The sequence below is a fragment of the Neopsephotus bourkii genome, unplaced genomic scaffold, assembly GCF_033783945.1.
Source record: "Neopsephotus bourkii isolate Nb327-2 ecotype Australia unplaced genomic scaffold, CSIRO-AGI_Nbou_v1 NB_659, whole genome shotgun sequence".
Taxonomy (NCBI): Eukaryota; Metazoa; Chordata; class Aves; order Psittaciformes; family Psittacidae; genus Neopsephotus; species Neopsephotus bourkii.
The window spans coordinates 2,693,089-2,715,883 of record NW_026901158.1 but is presented as its reverse complement, the minus strand read 5'-3'; the positions used below and the strand labels follow the sequence as shown (position 1 = coordinate 2,715,883).

Genomic DNA, 22,795 nt, shown 5'->3' with positions numbered 1-22,795 from the left:
TGTTGTCTTAACGTTTTGACTGACCCTAATTGCTGTGACACATGTAACTAATGATGTTTTGTACTTTCAAGGAGTGCACTAAAAAGGTGATGACATATGAGTTACTGAATAAGGTACTGTGCAGCTTGTGCTGTAGAGTTTGTGCAGACCTTATGGAGCATAATAAGCAGTTTTCCTGTGCTCGTACTTGCTTCCCATCGGACTGGCCCCTCTCCAGCGCTGAGGCTGCACTGCACACTGGAGGCTCAGAGGGAGAGAGCAGCAGAGCCCTAAACAGGTTTCTCAGCTTGCAGAGGCCTAATTTGATTAGGCTTTGATTTGATTCGCATGATTTGTGGCAAATATGTCACCGTGTGTGCATGTGTGTGTGTGCGAGGAAACTGAAAACAGGTGTAATTTAACAAAATGAACATTTCAGATTGCCCTTTTATTTTTGTTTACTCTTCAGCCACCATCTGATTTATGCTCATTGGAGTCTTTGAACTTCAACTCCCTTGAAGAATCTCCAGTCTATCGCTTTTTGATGTTGCTGGAAGGGGGATGTGTGTGCGCGGGTGCATGTGCTCCCGTGCCATGGTGCTCTGGGCAATCTCACTCCAGAGCGCTTCCCTTCCTTTGTTTAACCTATGACCTGTGAAAACAAGAGTTAATCAAAAGTTCTAAGGTAGCTAAGAGGAAGGGGAAGTGTTTGGTTACAAATTAAATATGAGCAAGTCATAAGCCATAAATCTTCAGTAGTGCTACCAGTTGTGCTACTTCAGTTGCATGTGGCACAGAAAGTTTTCGGTTATAGATTCAACCTCCATTTCTTTGGAGGGGTGTTTAGAGCCTGCCTCAAGGATTTGCTTTTTGTAAGAGAGCATCCATGTCTTTTTTTTTCTTTTTGGCAGAGATTTAGGAGCATGCAGATAACTGTATTTCCTGATTTTAATGTTTGGGGCAGGCAGCTGTAACTGGTCACAGTTTGGTCCAATAAAAGCAGGATTGTTTCACTCTGAGTAGTAAACACATGGAATAAGTGATGAAGTAAAAGTACTGAAGTTTTCTAACGTATCCAAGGGTTTCAGGGTGAGAGAGATCCTCAATTCTGTGAAGGAGGGAGGTCAAAATTGATGAGAGATCATCTACACAATTTACACAATATTGTGGTGGGTTGATTTATCTTGTCTTGCGCCTCCCTCAAGCAAGAGCGACATGGCTTCCTGTGTATTGTTCTGTACTGAGGTCTTCAAATACCAACTAACTTCTTCACTTCAACGCAGTGAGGCTTCTCTCCTCAAAATGGAAAGGTGTTCTTAAAATGAGAAAAAGAAGTGCTTATGCTGTGATGCTAAATCATTATTTGGAAAACACTGATTAAAAGAAGGCAGAGTTAGTATTAAACAAAGGATAATAGTGAAGTTCAGTACAAGATACTACACTGAAGAGAAATGGGAAAGCCAACAAGGAGTGCACCAGGAGAGCAGAAATAGGGCTCTGCCTTCCCTTCTGGTACATGGAGGGTTTGCTGATGCTTTGATGTTTTGTGAATATGAGACTTGATGAGAGTCACAGAAACTGTTTTGTAGGTGCTGAGCTAAAGAATTAAAGTTGGATGTGAATGGAGTATTCTTGTGGATAGAATGTGCAGATTTGTCACGTTTGGTGTGCTCCAGTCTGTAGTGAGTGAAGTTTGGATGTGAACAAACAGGTCCCACCAATACAGGTGAATAAATCTCTGAAGAAAGAACCAAACCTTGGGTTCAGAACAGGCATTGCCCCATTGGGTACAGGCACCACGTGTCGCTGGCGGTGCTGGGGATGTGGTCCGGGTTAAGGCTTCAAACATAGTGCAGCTCTGGCAAAGTGGACGCTGCGGTAACTCGCATCTTTTTGTTGCTGTTACAATACATTATATACATACATTGTAAACAGAGTAATATTTTAGAAGATTCTTATTGTAGTTCTATCTATGTAGTTTTCCAGGAAGGTCCCTAAGCAATTAAGTGGAACTTTAAATACGCCTTCCTGAAGCAAGGTTTGGTTTCATACCATCAGGGAGCTTTGGGCTGTCTTGGTTCTCAGTCTTTTCAAACCCCTTTGATAGCTGCCTTGCAGGGATTTGTTTACCAGGTTCTTAATCTCTACTTAGCAGATAGGTTTTGAGAGGATTTCTTGTTACCCTTGTAATGGCTTTTAACTCTGCTGAAGTTTATTTAATGAAACAGAAAGAAAGAAACTTATCTTCCAAGTAATCCTTCTTGATTGTTTACAATATAATGCCAAACTTAAATGCTGTTTAAAGTGGTAATTGTCTGTCTGCTCTATTCTAATACATAGTTTGTAAAGATGCTTAGAGTGTATTAATTTAAATGATAATACTGTCACATAACATGAAAAGTTAAGTTGCTTATCAGTATATTTTGATAAGCTACTTACATTTTACAGTAGCATTTGCAGCCTTCAAACAAATGTTAATGATGGAGTGCCATTCACTTTATCTGTCTCATATATAGCTTCTCACTTCATTTATTACTAAGCGCTGTACAGTTAGGAACCATGGGGCACTCAATTCTTTACAGTTGTCAGGATGTAGTCATATTTTATAAAAGCTTTAAATTCTGTCTAACTATATCAAAATAGAATCCATTTGCTTCAGAAAGCATCTGTGATTAAAAGAAGAATCTGTGCGTCACACAAACCTGCGTTGCTATTTGCTGCAGCTGAGGGGAGATTCCTCTGGTATTTAACAGGAATTGGAATGAAGAGCCATGCTGTGAAAATAGGGCACAAAATCATACCAAAGCAGACTAATGAAAAGCAGCATCTTAGCTATCTTATTTTATGGAATTAATGTGATTTTTCTGCGTGTTTGTCTTAATTTTGTTTCTCTCTTTCTTGTGTAAGATGAGTGCAGTTTTACGAAGGGTAGAGTTTCTGTTTGACCTGACTAAGGGCTGGGCTAAGTACAATGACGAAATAGCATTTGACAGCAGTTAAAAACTGAGATACTGGTTATGCAGTTTAAAAGACTGAGTTGTATGAGATTTACAACTGTGTGTCTGTGGTTTGCTGGGCTGTACAGAGCTATTCCACATAGACTTTGGGAAATCACTATGATTAAAAGTGTTCCACCATACATGAACATCAGTGTGCATTTAACTTACAGGCTGAACACTTCCTTTGGGTTGTATGTTCTGCAGGGATGAAGAGGAGGGTGAGCTCCCTGTTTACGCTGGGAAGGAGGAAGCACTGAATCTCAGTCCTCAAAGGAAAGGGTTGCCACAACCTTGGGCAGTGTCCTTCAAAAGGAAGGCTTTCCTAAGAGATATTTGTGAAGTGCCATGTTCAGTGAAGGGTGTTGGTAGGATGCATCTGTATCATAAAGGCCAGCAATGTTGGATTAAATAACTGAGAATTTGCAAATTAAATGTAGGTTTTTGCTTTCTGTTTTCTTTTTAGTTACCTCCCATGGTTTGAAGTCTTCTATAAGCTGCTCAATGTCTTGGCAGATTATTCAGCAAAAGGACAGGTAAAGCACTAATCCTTCTTTTCCCTGCTCCAGTATCAAACAAGGGAGAGAGGATAAAAACAAGCTGATTTAAGAAGTGCTGGTATCAGAGATGACTATGGGAATTACTAATCTGTACGATAGAGTTACACAGAAGATCATATTCAGCCAAGGTGAAAGGTGGGCAAGTGCCTTCGAAAAATAAATTATTTTGGGGAAAAGGTGAGGTCCAAGACTGTGACTGTGGATCCAGCCCAATTTAGTGGTTTTCTTGCAGTCACACATACTGCATGTACCTGAACTGTATTTAGCACATCCATGCAATTCCCATATTGCAGTTTGAACTAAGCCATTAAAATTTGCTTGTAGGTTTATAAATCATAAGTCATAATACAGAGAAATCACATGTATGATTGCAGCACTTAACCTGGTTTCATGTATTTAAAGTATTACAAGTATAATCTTCCCAGTTAGGTTGGTGCTTTGATTTATTACCAATTTCTGGTAATAATTGTATTTTGCATTTGCCAGAATCATTCATGTTTAAGGTGGAAGCACTCAGGATCACATCTTCATCCAAATGGATTATATGCATTTGGCTTTACTTTAAGCCAGTGAGATGTTACAAAGAAGTTGTGGTAAAAACTGGCTTGCTCTGAGCTTAGTAACTATGTGGTGCATAGGCTGTGATTGTATGTTGCAGAAATATGTAGAAATACATCTGAGAAAAGAAGTATTCTTAAAAAATCATGTTGTAAAACAGCTTTCAGAGGAAACTTCTCTTCATAGTCTAAGGTATAAATTTATTTCACTTTTTTCTTTACATTTGCAAGTTCTTTATGCCCCCAATTCCACAAATGTTGCCCTTCTGTCTTGGAGTTCTGCTTGTTACAGTTATGCCTACTTGGTATTCTTACTTTTTTTTTTTTTCCCCCTTCTTCTTATTTCAGGATAGTCAAAGGAGTGAGCTCCTAGAAACATTTCATAAACTTGCCATCCCTGAGCCAGGAACCTCTGTTCATCTTGGAGTGGTAAGTGGAGTGGGAGAGACAGAAAGTGAGGTATTTAGTTTTCAGTACGTATCACAATAGAGGAATGTCAAAAGCAATTCTCCTTTTTGGAACTTGGTACACAGATGTTGTTTTCCTGTGAGGACACAGAGCTGTGAAATTCCACTTTTCACAACTGGGGCCTTCTGTTTCCCTTTCCTTAACCTCAAATATCTTTGAAATGCTGTTCTTTGATTGGAAGAAGATTGTGTATATTCCCTGTGGAAATTTCTCACCATATCGTCTGTGACCTGCAAGAGGTCACAGAGCAGCAACATGGCATTTATAGCCCACACTTCTGCAGAGCTCCTAGATCTTGCAGGTTTGCAAGGGGACAAAGCTGGAAAGCAAACTGTCAGCTACCTGTCCTAGCAGTATTTCAAGTATTAGCTGTTTATCACATCTTTTGATTACTTTTCCTCCCCCCAAAGAAAAAATCTCCCACAAAAAAGGGCTTATTTAATACTTATATCTTCTAGGAAAATTAAAGAAGACCAAAAGAATAGAAATGTGGGTTTTTATTGATGTGACTGTATTTGGAATTTAGTCTTTTGTGTGTTTTGTCTTCATATTAATTTTTACAGAACAACTTTGTGTTCCAGCCAGTAGTGAAAAACTACTTGAGATGCACATTACTGCAGTTGCCAATTAGTCATTTAGAGTTCACATGGAAACCAGTGGTGTGTGCAGCCACAGTTCTCCCTCTCATTTCCTTTACTCCTTCTAAAGTACTTTTTGGCAACGAGCAGCTTACTCTCATCACTTCACCCTGTAATGTCAGTCGACAGGTAACAGTTGTTTGGCCTCGGTAGGTCACCAGCTGGCAGCAGCAATGTCCCAGTCCTCTGGAGGCAAGCTCTTTTCTGAACAGCATTTCTGTTTAGGGGACAAGCTGTCTCAAAAGGCAATGATCAGTTGGGATATTTCAGGTTTTTCATACCAGTGGTTTCAAGGAATGCTGCTGGTCTCCCCTTGTGTCAGACATTTCATGGGTGATGAAGCAAGAAAGGATATAAAAGAAGCAGCCAAGGGGCTGTTCACTGGGGTGTCTTTACACATTTTCTTTTGACTGTTTACAAGCCTGCTTTGGGGTCAGGGTGAGGTTCCTATATGTGATATAGTTGTAGGTACTGTTCCTGTGTCTTTGCATTGCATCTTTTGAACTAAACTGAAACAGTGCTAGATCAAAAAGCAAAAAACTGTGTTTATACATTTAGTGTCTATATTCAGTGTGGCTGTTATAGCCGCTTGCTATTTCGGGTTATAGACTGTTCATGAAGCACTGAAATGTCTGAGATATATATATGCACACATATATATATCTCCACAAGAAAATTGTGCCAGTTGTGGAACTATGCCAGGAATAAACCACCTTCAAAGCTTCAAGGAATTAATCAGTAGCCCTAAGACAAATTATGAAAACCTTAAAAATAATCTAAATTCTATACAATGCTAATTTACAAAAGTGATTGAGTTGTATTTTCTCTCTTCCTTTCTCAAAGACCTAACCAAAGATCGTGCAGGTCATGCATGGCCAGATTGGGAACTAGAGTGAATGTGGTCTTTTGGCATGCAGGCAGTTAAAAAATGTAGCAGTATCATGGATTATGAAATGTGGTCTTAAAAAATGTGGTTTTTGAGGCATATAAAAGTGACCTGGAACTTTAATAATATTTTTCAGGTAAGTAGGCATAAAACTTAAAAATTAGGAAGAATTTTTCAGCAAAATTCCATAACTTCACCATTTTCTTGAATGAAATTTAGGGATGCTGCAAGTCAGAAAGGGACCTGTGTGCTGATGTTTCCTGTAGTCCATCATGCAAGATGTGGAAAAGATTTCTTGAATTATAGACTGCCTTGGAGTTTTCTTGGCATATGTCATACATTGTGGGAGTCTGTATTGGTGTCTCTGAAGAACAAAAAAATGTACTACAACTTTTCAGGAGCATTTGATACTTTCTGTCCTAATGCATTTCATATTGCATGTGTGATCTGAGAATCCAGCTTTGAAACCCATGACAAGGAAGTCATACTGGTAGTTGGTAACAAATGTTCTGTCATTTTTACTTAGCTGAGCAACTGCTGTTACTGCTGTTATTAATACCAAGCAATACATTTAGATTGCTTTTGACAATATTGCAATAATAAATATTTGCTCTTCTTTTTAGCACTCTTACTTTACCGTGCCTGACACCAGAGAGCTTCCCAGTATACCTGAAAATGTGAGTACTCCAGAGGACCATGCACTTTGCCTTTTCTGTTTAATGTCAGCAGCAAAAGAGATAACATTTGTTACATCTCTTTGGCCTAGTAATAGATTATATTCTGCAAAATACTGCTAGATGTTGAAGTGAACTTGCATGTTTCAGCGTGCCTCAGATTTCTAGCCAGATGATAGGTCTGTGGGAAGACAATGTGGCATTTTCTGCTCTTAAATACTCTTTACTATGCTCCTGCTCTGTCTCTTAGCCAAATTTTTATTCCTGATACCTCTGTTTCCTTTCTCAAATATTTTGCTGTCTGCCTTAGCACCGTATACCTCAGTTCATGGCATGAAAGAAAGGAAGAAAAGGGAATGATCAAGAGATTTTGTCTCATTTGTGGATGATTTGTATAGCAGATTTCATTTGGGGCTTTTTGTTTCTGTGTTATAACATTGTTGCTAGCTTTTTTTGTGTTGTAGACTTTCATACTGACAGGTATCCTATCAGCAAATTTAATAGATGTGCTCTTTCTTCTCAGGTACTTCATTTTGTAGAAATATGGTGCATTAGGAGTAATGTAAGAGTCAAATCCTGTCCTAATCCACACATGAAGTTACTTGTTTATAGGGTTTATATTTTATGCTCATCTCTTTTATGCTAATCTGCTCAAACTTTAGCAGTTTTTATTTGATAAGCCTCAAATCACCTGGAGAGCAAGGAAGGAAGCTTATTTTCGTTTTATGGGCTGGTGAATTGGAAGGCAGAGAGTAATGAGCTAGTAATGGTAAGAAACCAGTGGCAGGGATTAAAAGTAGATTGTTTGCCTTGGACCTGCTTTAACTGGTATGGAACAGCTTAATAACACAGTACGTAGTAAAGGCTTCAGGAAGTACAGCTGTATTTATGCTCTGTTGGTTATGTCTGCTGGTGATGCTCGCTTTATATTCGAAGGTACGAGTCAGCTTCCCAAAACATTTGAGCAGGAGACATGATGAATGTTCATGAATCAAAGGCTGTTACAAAAGCAGAGGCCTTGGGCCAGAAGGAGTTGGAAACCCTTTGAAAGCTGAATGCTCAGCCTTCACGGGTGGGAGGGAGTGCCATGTGATGCTAAAAAGCATCCTCTTTGAATCATTGAGTGGTGCTGATGTGCCTCAGAGGGGCTGTGACTGTTTCCTGGGTATCCTGTGCACCGTGTCCCTGCACAGGGTGCACTCAGCAGTGTCTGGGGGGAACCAGGGCACTCTGGGAACAGAAGGGGAAGAAAACCATTTCAGTTAACAAATATATGTGCCCCTGTACTTATATACATGTACACACACATGTACCTGAAGTTAAAAAGCTAGGTCTCATTGTAAGAAAGAAAAGTATTAAAATCAGATCCACTGATCTGTTGTTGCAATTGACATCTATGTCTCAGGCATTTTGCGTGCTTATGTTTTTCCTGATGAGTTATGTGCAATTTCTTATGTGTATTTTATCTGCCTGTTAATGCAACTTTCATGTAGAATTGGAGCATATTAGGGAATAATGCAAGGACATTAAATGAACATAAATCTTCATGGATTTTAATCAGTTGGCCTCATTTATTCAAAATTCTACATATCTTATCAGTAATTACATTTAAAACCCATATTAGCAAAAGTTTTAGTAGTGCCAAACTTTGAAGCTGTATGTGATGATTAATGGAGAGCTGCACAGAAGTCTATTTGGAATGTTAACAAACTTTGGTATCTGACTTTGTGTCACATCAATATGTTTAATGAGTCACAAAAGCATTTAGCATGGACACTTTCATGTAGCAGCTAAGCATTGACTTTTCCTAAAGATTTAAGTTACATGAAAGATTTGTAAATGTTTTGTGACTTCAGAAATAAATGTGGGCGCAGTGCAGGAAATACAGTGCAAGACTGTTAACTTCCCTGGTAGTATCTGTAGTGTTTCAGATACCAGGCAAGTTACCAGTCTGAAATGATGACATGTTCTTGGTGTGATGTTCTGGTGTATTTTTGTATCACCGAGTCCTATATTTCAAAATGCCTGATTTTTCACTCATCTATTATAACACGTCTTTTGCTGCCTGTTTTTCTTAAGCCCTTTCCCTTCAATTTCTATATTTACACCATTTGACAAAGTGTATTGTCATTATTTTGTTCTCTGAAACAACATCATGGCGTTATAGAAGTGTTAGCTGCACACCAGATCACCTACCCCCTGCTAGATTTTGATTATGTGATGTTTGAAAGAACACAAGCTTCTAAATAAGATGAGAGATTTCCAAAGGAGAATGGAGAAGGAAACCTGACTCAATTCTGTTGACTTGTTCTAAGAGGGAATTTGCGTAAGTCTTCTACATGAAGCTGTTTGGGAGCAGACTAAAATAAGTGAGCTATAATCCATGTTTGGGCTTCACTCTTTGCAGAGAGGGCTCACTGACTTGTTCTTTCAGTGAGAAGTTCTTCATTAGATGATTTAGGAAGAAAAGTACATGATATTTTTTCCTATCTCAAAAGTCAGTGTGCATGTGTGTTTACTGGTGTTAGATAGCAGATGATCAAATAGATGATTGATCTAGGAATGAACTTTCAAAGGAGCATAAGGGAATTTTGTAGTGCTCCCAGTGAGTTTTGGGAGGAGTGGGGATACCTGTTCCAAATTTTATTTTGAAAATCCCACTTTTACTCCCCCAGGAACAGCTTAAATCCTGGGAAACAAAATACACAACAATTATACTGCAAATTGGAACGCTTTCATTTGTATTTATTTAACTCATTCATGGTTTTGTCACTTACGAGACGTATCTTTCAAAATACATGTGTAAGTCCCAATTCCATCTTCAAAGATGACAGCTTTCTTATAAATAAAACTCCAAGCTAACACGTGAATTTCCTCAGTATCAATACATTACCATACAGCCCACATGCTTCACAGGTGTCACTGGCAAATTTCTGAGAGCAGAGAAGGCTCAATCCGTACAAATCTTTCCATCTGAAGGTACATCTCTGTGTCAAAGCCAGTATTTCACCAGACTTGATGAAAGAATAATTGCAAACAACGTCCCTGGGTATATTTTCCTCTCGCTAGTGGATACTGTTGCTTTACAACCACGTCCATGCACACACACATCTACATCTCCAGGCAGAACATGGGGGTTATGTGCTCCTTTGCCATGCCTCTGATCTGAGCAGCACCAAGGGTGCTTGTGCTATACGAATTCTTTTAATTCACACTATTTGCAGTGATTGTGTCGTCATGCACCAGTGTTTTGGCGTCGTGGAAAGATGGGTGAGAGGGGGAAGAAGAGCCATAGAGAAGACAGCTTATGTTTAGACAAAAATATCATGCTAATCAGCACAGATGGGATGAGAAATACAGAAAAAGTACATGATAGTTTAATAGGTTTTTGGCAAAATATGTTGGCTTCTAATTCCCCCCACCCCCCTTTCTTTGAATATACCTGTCTGTGGCTCCAGCTTTCCAGTAACAAAGACCTGACTGATTGCTTTATATTGTGTTTGAAGCTAACCACAATGAGCTTAGTTTTTCTCCATCTACAGAGTGCTACAAAAGTCTTCAAATACAATGCTTAATTTTTCTTTAGTTCTTTGTGTTTGGATGGCAAGCTGTGGAACATATTTTTGCACAGTATGAAGCATCTTGGCAGACTTCTCAGGCCAAGTATTGGTGGTTTTAGAGTTATCTTTGGATCTGTCAAAAGTGCTAATAGGCTTTGTTGAGCTTCTTTAAGTTTCTAAATCATATTTGCTTTTTGCTTTTCTGCACTTTTTTATTTAACGATGATTAAGATTGCACTTGAATTCATGACTAATCTAATTTTGCTCTCCCATGTGCTTTTTGTATAAGACTGTCTTTAGCATACAGCAGTCCTTCCATATCTGTAAGAAGCTATTTGGAAATGAATTAATGAATTCCCTATTTCAGCATTTTGAACACTTACCTTGTCATCCACCACCACCTCTTGTTTGTTTCTTCAATTCTCTGTTTTAAGATGTGAAAATATCCTCTACACGCAAACCTTTTTTTTGTAGTACATTTTGATCAGGTTACTGTGGCTTTCTAGTTTTGTTAATAAGGATCTTAGGAGCACATTCTGCTGTTTATTAGAAAACAGCTTAAATATTTAGTAAATGATAGATTATTTATAACACTGCAGCATGTGCACAGGGCAGTTACATTGGTAGCGAGGAATAGATGATGTTGTTGGCTGATGGGGTGATGTGGGGAATGAACTGGCTCTTGTGCAGTTTGCTTGGTTTCATTTCCTGAATTTCAGTTATTTACAGTATTTTTTACATTGGTGCTTTTTAATATTCGGAGCAGCAAAACCATGGAAGGAACCTGTGTTGTCTCTAGGCACTGTATATGTAGCATTCTGGCAGCGTTACCTGTATGTGTCTTGATCTTTCTGTTCTTTAAGGGCAGATTGCAAATGTGCTTTGCTTACAATATTCTTCTACTGCTGTTAATTTTCTTTAGTCTATATAAACCTACTGATCACTGGTGTAAAATTGGGTGTTTGATCCTGCCTCTTCACCAGAGGTGGGCATCCACGAATTTTGTCTCCTTCCTCATTTCCCCAGCCCCAAGGAAGTGCTTTCTTGTCTTCCAAGGGGAAACCTGTGTCTGGGTGCATGAGGTCAGGAGCTCAGACAACCTCTGTAACTGTTTGCAAATTGCCTCTTAAATGAGCCTCTCTATTTCCAGTCATCAGCATTGCTCTGGCATAGACTGAGCTTACATTTGAATCTTTCATATTAGAATTGTCCTCTTAAGAGAGCTGGGTTTATTGCTGTTTGAAATGGGGGTTTTTTGGTACTTAATCAGTCAACTTTAAAGTTACCATAGAAGTGACAGAACATGTTTTTTCTCAGAGAAGTGTCTTATATATTAAGACGCTGTATGTGAAGCATCATCCATTTTATTATGCCAGGACCTAGCTCCCCAAAAGTTAGGGGAAGCATACTGCAGTTAAAAAGTACTCTCGCATAAGGTGACATACTGCTTGCTCGTGTTAAGCCACATAGTGGATGTAGCGTAATAGGAGGATGAAATCTAGTGGGTTGTTGTTTTTTTTTGTGAAGGACTCTTGTTTTTTGAACTTTTGTAAAAATCCACTTTGTAAAATGAATCAAAAATTATTCTTTCTCTTCCCAGAGGAATCTGACAGAGTATTTTGTAGCAGTTGATGTCAACAACATGCTGCACCTCTATGCCAGTATGCTGTATGAACGCCGCATCCTCATTTGTTGTAGTAAGCTGAGCACTGTAAGTAAAATGCAGAGTAATTTCTCCTATTCACAGTATTTCTTTATAGTGTCAGTCATATACAAGACATGATCTGGTGATCTCCAGGTCCCCCTTCCAGCCTCAGCTGTGCCACCTCAACTCAGTTCTGTGGTTCTTTGTGATGATTTTACATAATCTCTGATAGCATCCAGTGATCAAATGAAAAATGGTCTTTTGGATGCAGGAATTCTTGGGGTGTTTAGTACAGAAATATACAAACATTTATGCTGAAGTGAAGTCCCTTTGTCATAATTCACTTGTCAGGAAAAAATGGATAAATCATGATACTGTCAACTGGATGTTCCAGTGACCTTCTCTGGATGGGCTAAAATACATTGGCAATTCACATTTTTGCAGTGTTGTCTGATAAGGTGTAGCCTTAATGCTACTTAGGCTCCATCAAGTGTCTGAGAGATGAAAGCTGCTGAATACTCTAGAGTCCTCTCCTCTGAAAATGGCTGGACATCAAAACAAGCACACAGCTTGATTCAGTTCAGAGTTTTGTGTTATGCATTTCAAGGTTTATCCGTCAATAAGATTGTGATTTACTTTATAAAAGAAAATGTTCGGTTTTCATTCTGTTTGCTCTGTAAATGGCTATTGATTGCTTTCCTTTATGAATGTGGAGCATAAGATGGTTTAACTAATTTTGCTTTCTAGTGCTACAGACTAAGTACTTGAGTGGTCCTTTCTAAAATACAAGCTTCCATTTCCATTTTGTATGGATTTAACTAGTCTCTTACTGCATGACCATAACCCACTTTATTTTGAGAGTAAAACTGCTTCATGGAATTCTAATTACAATGGAAGTCTGAAATCATGTACATAAAATCATGTATGGATGGTCTGTTGATATAGGGCAGAGAAATGAAAGAGAGTAGGACTTCTACCTAATCTTGAATAACTATTACAACATTGCTTTGAAAAGTAAGTGAAGCCAGGAGAGTTAGAATAGTCTAAGGGACCTGTTAATAACTGTTGGCAGTTTACAATCAATCCCACATTTAACTGGAAGAATGTAAGTATTATAAAGTTTAATAGCACAGAAAACTTGTGAAATCTTAACTTTTCTATCTACCAGGTGTTCTGTGTCCTCCCTACTAAAATAAGGGAAAATACATCCACTCCTGGTAATGGAATAAAAGGAGAAAGGGAAGTGTTTATTTCAGAATCCTAAAGACTGAAAAGAAGAGTAAATTATCAGAGAGGGGGAAAGAAGAGAATGGCCATCCAAAGCATTTCAGAATTGGTGTGGTTGGTTGGTTTAATCTCTCCCTTTGTGACAGAGCCTGGGAAGAAGAATTACTTACCTGTCACTTTGCCTTCCTTAATGAGCCATTTCACAAGTAGGGTTGTGTTTTCCTCCCTATCTTTGTGCTATTTCTCTTCCTTTTGCCTCTGTCCAAGATGAAAGCATGTCGGGTTCTTCGGTAGGGAGGGGTATTCATACTGTGTGTTCTTATCTTACAACTTTATATATAAACTGCTCCAAGATTGGAGTGACAGTGTAAGACAGGTTTGAAGTGTTGGGCCGGAGCCAGCGATTCCTTCCCTGCGCGCTCCGCTCTGCATGTTCCAGCAGTAGGAACAAGCTGCATTATTTTATTTCAAACTGTGCTCAGCGGAAGCCAAGACCTTGTAACTGGAAACGTACCAAGCTGAGAATTCTCAAAGTAAAGTGAGGGTGGGGTGGTGCTGAGGGGGATTGGGTTCTTTGTTTATAGGTTTTTAACTAAAAAGTGGAAGGGACCTGTTTGGGGTTAATTCCAGTTAACTTGGAGATAACGCGGCACGCTTCGTACTTAAGGCTTGAATTTAGTGTCAGGTACGAAAGCAAATGAAATAGTCCTGGATAAGAAAGTCTTTCATAATAGAATAAATTCTGTGCGATAATACATCATATCAAATTTTAATTTGGAATCTCCTTAATGCAGTTAAATTGAATGAGATGTAGTGGTAACTGAATGAGGCTGTGTTTGTCAGCTATTTTATAAACCACATATACTGAACCTGTGTAAGAATTATTGCTCTTTTCTTGCATTTTTTTCTCTTTTGTTCCTACAAAAGGCATCTCAGATAATTTCTCAGGATGTTAAAGCAATTATTTATGTTAAATTTCTTTGTGTTTCCTGTGATCTACTAAAAAGCCAGATCTGAACCCAAATGCCTAAAACCCTTGTGCTTTGCAAAGGAGCACCTGCTGGTGGGAGCACGCTGTTGCAAAAATGAAACGAGCTTTCCTTGTGTCCAGTATTCTCTCTTCCATGTGAACCTGCTCCTGCTGCCTTGCTGCAACAAGCTCACACAGTTCTTGTTCTACAACAGCCTTACAACTACTGTTGTAAATGTATAAGCTCGTCCTTCCGGAGAGCTCTGTCTCTGTCCTAAAAACTTGCAAGTCTGGACCTTCATACACAGCCTTTACAATACCCCTGCTTTCATGGCTTAATTGTTACATAGCTCAGTCTTAAGCTTTTTACTTTGTTTTTAGCCCTGAGTAATGCAGAGAAATTATCTTACAAGCACGCCAGAGCTGGTATATGTTTACTAGTATATGTTGCACATCCGTAGCTGTGTACTGCACCTGTGCATCAGGAGAGAGAAACGTGCGCTGGAAAGAAGCCTGTTGTAGTTCAACATCATTTTATAACTTTTATATTTGTGCCAAAATCCCATTGATTTCATTTGCTCAAACAAGGCTTTTAGAGTATTAAATACAGAACTACAAAATGTGCATTAGTGAATCAGTGTCTTTCTTGCATAGCTATCTTTTTACATTCTCTAGCAACAGCTGCAGGAAGCTGAGGCAGTGGAACTAATCTTATTTCCAAATGCTGGATTCCTATAGTTTTGACAGTTGGGCATTTCTCAGGCTGCCTTATTATTAAGTGCTTGGTTTCTGTATGGCAATCACTAATCAGGTGAGGTCTCCAGCAAATACGCTATTTCTTTTTTATGAGCCCTTATCTTGGCAGAGTTGAAGGACAGTGCTGGTGCTTACCCATGGTAGTATGTTATTTGAATTCATGCCAGATAGCAAGGTGGGAGTACATCTCAAAAATAAGTGACAGGTTCTGCTCAGATGTCTGCAGTGTTGAGCATTATGTCTGTTTAATCTTTTCTTGCTGAGTTTTAAAACCAATGGGAGGGGGGCTTGGAAGGGGCCTCCTTGGATTAGTGAGTTCAGTCCTCTACAGCAGCAACCATGTTAGATAATAATGCCAGGAAATAATCCATTTGATCCTGACAGAGCAAGTTTAAAGTAAGAATTAAATTTACAAATGGTATTTTTTCCATCTTTTTTTGATTTGGAGAACAGAAACAGCAAACATAAATGATTTAGGAATATAGAGGAAAAAACTACAGTGGGAAAGCAGGCCCTTTTTTCTGCTGCGTATTTTGGAGCCAGGCTCTGGCTTTCATCTAATCTGTGAGAGAGGAACATCTGCTCCAGTAGGAATAATATAATGCTAACTTGAAATATAATGGGATAGGGATAAATCTTTAGTCTTTCATGAGTCAAAAATACAGAATAAATTCAGGATTTCTTAGCTTCTAACTTTTGTTTTAATTAGTTTCCCAACATATTAAAATTTCCATTCCCTGTGGACTGTAAGATAATGTTCACCTGCTAATAAAGGCCTTTCTTATTGAGAAAGAATGGACAGGTACTTGTTCAGATACTTGCTGTATCTCACCATGGTTCTGATCACGCTGCAGAGGAGCTCAGTAATCCTCCCTCCAAAAATCCCTGTTCCTTGGTGCGTTCTTATTGCTTATCCAGATCTGTATTGTTCAGAAGCTTAAAAGTAATACATATAATATGTGCCTGTCTTCCCTCTTCTTGTCTAATGACCTGCATTTTAATCTGAAAACCAGGTTCTGTTACTTACAGAAACTGCACTGGAATTACATAAAGGCTTTGGCATTGAACATAAGCCAAACTGAGTCCAGGATTGCTGCTGATTTTCCCTGAAGAGACTGTGTTAGCTCATCTAGACCACTTTCTTACCAGTTGTGGGGTCCTATGATAGGGTATATAACTCACTGGTCTGTCTTAATGGAAATCAATAATAATGAGGATCTTCTGGTTTTTTTAAGGTTACAGCACATCTAACTGAATTAGGATTAATGTCATGATTTGTCTTTCTGTTGTCTTTCATCTCGCACAACTTCAGGCCACCACAGGACCTCAGTCCTTTAGAATTTGTCTTTTTGGTATTTGTGAGCCGTGTTCTCCTTCCTTTCTCCAGTCCAGACAAGCATTACATGCTTGATTTCATCCTACCTTCAAATAACTGCTAGCCTTTTGCTGAGTATTGTTTTCAAAATGTGTCTCACAAGTGAAACATGTACTGCTTGGGCTGGGTATCATTTGAGATTAAAAGACACTCTAAACTGCAACACACTGTCAGGGTGGATGTGATTGCCTGTCACCTCTTAGTCTTTTCCTTGTATGTGTCTATTTGTATGAGTGTTCTTATTTATTTCCTTTCTCTTTTCCCAAGTGTGTGTGTTCATACCCTTTTCATGTAGTATTTTGACTATAGCTTTAGCTAAGAGATCCTTATTGAGGATTACCACCTTCTCCATTGTAATATCCTTAGTGAGTGTAACAAATATCCTGCTTAGCTTCCTTTCCAAATTATTAATTACAGCTTGAAATAGCATTGAGAGATGTAATTTCCTCCAGTGCTCTGTGAGGATTCGCCCCACAGCTTTGCTGGCAGACTTGTGGTTGCTATTTGTGATCTTTTTCATTCAGTACCTGCCAGCATCAGAACTGTTCTGAATGAGTTTTTGACAATATAACTGAGAAATTCAGTGGATCAACTGATTTGGTGAAGGGCAATTAGATAAAAATCCGTTTTAAACAATAACACATTAATCTCTGGGTTTGGTATGATATGTTCTTAAGAAACACATGCCAGATTTTTACAGTTTTGTAATAATATCAGTGCAGTTTTATGTTATTTAATGGACAGTTACTACGAGGATTGGGGGCATTTGCCTTTACTATTTTTAGTCCCCTTTGTGTTTTCATTTCCATGTTTCTGTTGCTTTAGAGAACACTGGGTGTTCTTTTCAGGCCTTGGTTGTTGAATGAATCATGTTCTCAGCTGTTTAGAGTCAGTCCAGTGACAACCACCATAAACCACTCATGTTTCACCCTCCAATACCCCTTTTTCTTTATTAAGAGTGCTGTATATTTTCAATAAAGCATGTTGATATGAAAGTAGAATTGATTTTTTTACTGATTTTTCTTCTAACTTCGCCTTTCTAAGCTTGGTTTTTGTCTTATGATCCTGTTTTAATATGTGTTTTTCAGTTAACTGCCTGCATTCATGGGTCTGCAGCTATGCTCTACCCGATGTTCTGGCAGCATGTTTACATTCCTGTTCTGCCCCCACATCTATTGGACTACTGTTGGTAAGGCTATATATATATGTATGTATATATATTGTATAGATGTATATATATCACTTAAATTCACAGCAGTTTTCACATTTCTGTATAGTAAGTCTGAAGTCCTCTTATGATGCAACTGATACGTAAAAAATATAGGGGCATATTAAGGAAGCAACCAACCTAGTAATGAAATGTATTTTTATGGCAAGATACAATTGTCTGTCAGTATGTTGAAATACTGTAATATGTGTGGCTACTATGGAATGCTGCAACGCAGATATTGTGTAATTATAACTTGTTTTCAGCATATCTGTATTAAATGTTGAAATTTGAATTAAGACTCTTAACAGTAGAGGATACAGTGGAGAAGAAGTGGCCTTGCTTTAGGCTTCTTAGAGCAGTTACACTTCCAAGCCCTGTTAGGGAAATAATGGAGTTGTTGCCTGGGCATATGGGGATGGAATTGGTAAGGTCAGAGCTTGACTGGATTTAAACTGAAGGATGTAGAGGGTAACAAGAGTGGAAGTGAAAGGGAAGCACCAGTCAAACATGGACCTGCTGCTGCATGGTCACGTAGGCAAGTGATGAAGGAGGGAAGGAAGCGAGGAGGCTGAGGGACTTGGTTCCTTTGTTTCCACTGGCAAGTCTGCTGCTTCCCCACTAGGTCTCCACACAGCAGGAACATTGATGCAAGTGTTTTGCTTAGTGCACTTTTGGGAAGGATTTGGAAACGGAGAAGCAGCCTTCCCCTGCCCCCTGGCATCTTAAACAGTCCTCAGAAACCAAAACAAACTTAAACTTACTGTGTCGTTTTAAGTGTGGCTTGGTTGGCTGGTTTTTTAATAACAACCTCCAACCAGTGTGGAGGTTGGCTGGTTTTTTAATAGTGATAGTGTTCTATGTGACGTTTTCTCTGCATTTAGGCAGGATTAAGGCAGCAGCCGGGATAAGCAGCATTTTGAAGTGAAGTGCTAGGAACGGAAACATGTAGATTTAAAGGAGGCTTGCTCCTCTGCAGATGATTTAAATGTTAAGTATGTGCCTATGTCGAGGATACAGGGAACGGAATCTAAAAACTGTTATCTCCTGTAGAAATGAACCTTCAATTTACTGGGTGAGCAGGAAGGGCAGGCTCTAGTCATTTGCACTGCCAGCAGGTGCCCTTTCTCTGCATAATGGGCTTCGCATGTGTAATTAACACATGAAGGCTGCTGCTGCCAGCTTTTTCTTCAGGTACATGCTGCTAGGAGTTTTCAGGACAACGATGTGGACCACAAGAGGCTTTTACACTGGGTTTGAAGATTAGGTATTCATCGACTTTCTGACAAAGGCATGTTAAAAGGGGCTAAGTCCAGATCCCGCAGTTGGGAGCAGAAGTGTGCAAAAAGCAAACACTTGGGCAGTGTACCCAAGGAAATAAAGACACATGTCATTGAGCTCTACTGAATGAATTCTTTCATGGTATAACACCCTGTCCATATAACGAATGAGCCAGCTAGTGTGTGAAAAATATGATTTAAAAATGCAGAATTATTAGGCAGATTGTAAATGCATGCTCACAAATACAACTGATTGCCTTAGCCAGCTATGAACTTTAATTGGAGAGGTAGCTACACATACTATAATTGTTTGAATAAGCTAATTTAGCAACAATTTATGTGCCATAAATATATTTCTCAAAATAGAGTCCATCTATTTTGTAACCATGTGAACTTGGAGACGTCATTTTTGCCAGGGAGCACTGAGCAATCAGCTCCGAGCTCTCCTCTTTAAGGCAGGATTATCGCAGTGTCTGCCTCTTAAGGGAAATGACCTGAGATTATTTAAAATAGAAGAGTTCAGTTTAATTTTAGTTATCGCCTGGTTATTTCTCTTGCACTTGTGACATAAGGATTTTAAAGAGCTGAAATGGAAACAAAACTTAAAGGGAGAATTCTTCAGTTCTTATGAATACAAAATAGCACATTCATTCAGTTGACTGTGTCCATTTATTGACTGTGCTGTGTGATGCTTCTGAATCTTCTCCTGCCCTTTTGACAATCACAGAAGGGTGCACAGACTGCATTGTTCATCATCTTTGAAAGTTTTGAAACAGGTCTATTCCACTTGTGAGTATTTGCTTTTAATCGTTTGAGTTGCACTGGAAACTTTTCATACAAAGGAAACTTATAAGGTGCCGACTGATCCACTGACAGCTTCATGGTTGTGAAGCTTGAAATTTGATGTAATTCCTGGGGAGGAAAAGGGGATGCAACCACCACTGGATCTTTCCGGAGATACAAAAAGGTAGAATAGCTCCCTTTGCAGAGAGTGAACAGGTACAGTAACTAACTCTTCTCCTGCCACTTGATGATCCTTTTGGCCAACATCACGTAAGGGAGATATCAGGCTCGGTGAGGAGAGTTCCCTTTAGCTGTCAAGAGAGCTGTGCCAAAAGCCTGTATCTTCAAAATGTTTGTTCTCAATACACTTGCTCTTTGTACTGAGGAGGCTGAGTTAGTACTAGTGGTGGAGTACCACCAGTACCAGTATCATGGACATGATTGACTTCAGTCATCTGATCCTTGTCATTTACATTCACCGAGGGTAGGAATGGATGGGAAGCAAGGGGAAGAGGGCTATCCTTTACTGTTATTTTTTAATTAGGTACCCTTCTTTGTTATATTTTCAGCCCAGGGAAAGAATTTTGTTGGAGAAGACTGGAAATTGGTGGGAATGCTACCATTAGATCTTTAGATTTCACACCTTACGGCCCAATTGCTTGTTCCTGTGGACGCAGAACAACAGAGGAAACATGAAGCACTGCTGGTTGGGTTGGGTTTCTGTTTAGTTGGGTTTTTGGGGGGGTTTGTTGGTTGTTTTTTTAAAGTACATGCCAGCAGGTGCCCAAAGTACTAGTTAATGAGATACTGCCACCAAGCATCACCACCAACCAAGCACATGTAACTACTTAAATTTGGCCAGGTCTTGTCCATCTATTTTGTTAGAAATTTAAACATTTCTTGATGTGAAAGAAACAGCCTATTAATTTTCCTCACTTTTTATTCCAGTTTGTTTTTCGTTTGGCATAAAAACACTCCCACTGTGTCTGTTTTCTTCCTTTTTGCTCTTGGTGTCTGTGTTTAAAATCAACCTGTAAGAAAAGCCTGTCTTTGCTGATTGGTAGCACGGCTTAGTGTGTTCTCTAAGTTCCAGAGCATTGTCACACAGGTTATTCTGTGAGCTTTTACCAGAAGCAACAGTATATTTTCTAGGGTGATTAAACCAGGCTTTTAAATGAGATGGACTGCTTAGCAGCCAGCATTAATATATTCTGAGAGCCACCTTCTTAAAGCACCCTGGCACAGCTGCTGAACAAATGCTTCTATTGGTGCGGGTTTCCCTTTCTCCAGGAGTTTTTTTAACTCCCTTTCTCCCATTTTCTAAATCTGCATATAGTTCAATATGCTGCTGTCAGTAGGTGGAGGGGGTAACTGGAGGGTGAGTACTCCTGCTGCTCGGGAAACAATGATTCCTTCCTCAGGAGCCTCTCGGTCGGCATTTCTATTTAGCCTGGTACATCTGTGTACTCACTAAAAGCTCTTGTAGTTGCTCTTCTGGTTTCTTAGCTGTATGTTTTCTACATCATTCCAATTTATGCAGTCAAGTTCCTAATTTGCATGAATTACCCAATACGTTTTGGATTGAATTCTGTTGCATTTCAGAGAGTAATCTTGAAGAGAAATTAGGAGACTGCTGTAGAGGGTAAAGTACTACCAGTGTGAGCGAGTGATGGATTAAGTCAGTATTTGTATATCAAGACATGAACTTAGTAAATGTGATCAAATCAATTTTGCAGGAACAGTGAAGCAAAATGCTGCAAATCCCTGTGTAGCTGTAAACTATGAACCTTTTTGAGATCCTTGGGTTTTATATTACTTGTTCTGGTGAATTGCAGTATTTTTTAAGGGTGGGTTTTTTTCACTTAAAAGGAAATGTCCCTCTATTTCACCTGCTTCTCTTCCAATTAGTAGTTGCCCACCTCTTGGGAGCATAATTAAGAGGTCTCTAGTTAGCCTAAGGAAAGGAATTAAAGAAATTGTAAAAATGCAGCTGTAATAAATGGGCAATATATAGCCATTAAGTCCACAATATCCATATTCATGCTTATGCATTGCTACTTTAATGATTTGATGTTTACCTATATAACTCATTTGATTATAAATAACGCTGATTGCATTGGGAACCTGTGTAGCACAAGAGGAGTAATAACCTTTCTCTTTGTTCCAGAGGACTTGGGCAGGCATTTTGTTCAAGCAGTAAATACACACAGTAGAAATTGATACTTCTTAATTTTGCACTTCATGGATATTGGCTGCCATCAAACCACTTTGAGTAATTAGTACTTGTGGTTGTACGAAGCCCCGAGACTGATGAAGTGTCAAGCAGTAGGTAAAGACTGGTCTGAAGGGCAGTCTTTAATCTGTCGTGGATCCCAGAGGATTAAAGGTTGTGCGGAGTGTTCCTTCCGTTTATACAAGCAATGTGTCTTACCGAAGTTCACTTGAAAGTCTTGGAAATACACATCTCACCTGATAAAATATTAAAAACTGCTTGAGTGTTTCATGTCTCAGGACCTGAATAGCAGTTAGGAAGAGCTGTGATGTTATGCTCTGAATGGGAAGAGGAAGCACACACCATTCCCTTGTACCAAGGGTGGCTGAGTATTTAAGCAATGGCATATGATCAACACATGATAAAGAAAAAGGATGATAAAAGCAATTTATGAACCCTGACATAATCCTTCAACGTTTGCTTTTAGGTGTGTTTCCTTTTCAGTCATCTTGGTGGGTGATGACAAAAGAATATAATCTCTCTGGTAGATCTGATTGGGAATATTTATGCTCTTTATCAGAATTTTATTCTATTGAGGTTATTTATGCTGGTTGCTTAGTTAAACTTTTGGGAGCATAAGGGGCTATCATGGTGCATTGTCCTTAAAAACCTCTTCATAAGCACAAATATTTGCAAAGCTAACACATTGTACTTTAACAAGTTACTGCTTCAAAGTTTCCTTTTTCATATCCTCAGCAAAACCAGAGCAATTTTTCCTGTCAGTGGGTATGCTGAAACCTCTCTTTGTAGTTGTATAGTATCAAGTTGTTTTTCGCTCTGTCTCCTGTCTGTCCAGGTGTATGCAGTGTACAGCCCATTAAGCACCGGAGGACTGGAGTCCTTGAATATTTAGTAATACATGTTTAAAGAAATAACAGATTTCAGAATGCTTTTAGAAGTCCAGTTACTGTAGCCTTTATGCAGTCCCTTTAGTAGTTTTTTGGGCTGTATTGCCTTTATTT

General features: G+C 39.0%; 1 protein-coding gene across 6 annotated transcripts in view; it reads left to right on the top strand.

The window, feature by feature from the left end:
* DENND1A (DENN domain containing 1A) overlaps nt 1–22,795 on the top strand; it is a 190,619-nt gene that overhangs the window by 79,020 nt on the left and 88,804 nt on the right. For all 6 annotated transcript variants that reach the window (XM_061352575.1, XM_061352574.1, XM_061352576.1 and 3 more), the window contains exons 6-10: nt 3,442–3,511; nt 4,441–4,521; nt 6,708–6,761; nt 11,919–12,029; nt 17,380–17,480. In XM_061352575.1, the coding sequence (XP_061208559.1) occupies nt 3,442–3,511; nt 4,441–4,521; nt 6,708–6,761; nt 11,919–12,029; nt 17,380–17,480 (417 nt within the window). The remainder of the gene's footprint in view (nt 1–3,441; nt 3,512–4,440; nt 4,522–6,707; nt 6,762–11,918; nt 12,030–17,379; nt 17,481–22,795) is intronic.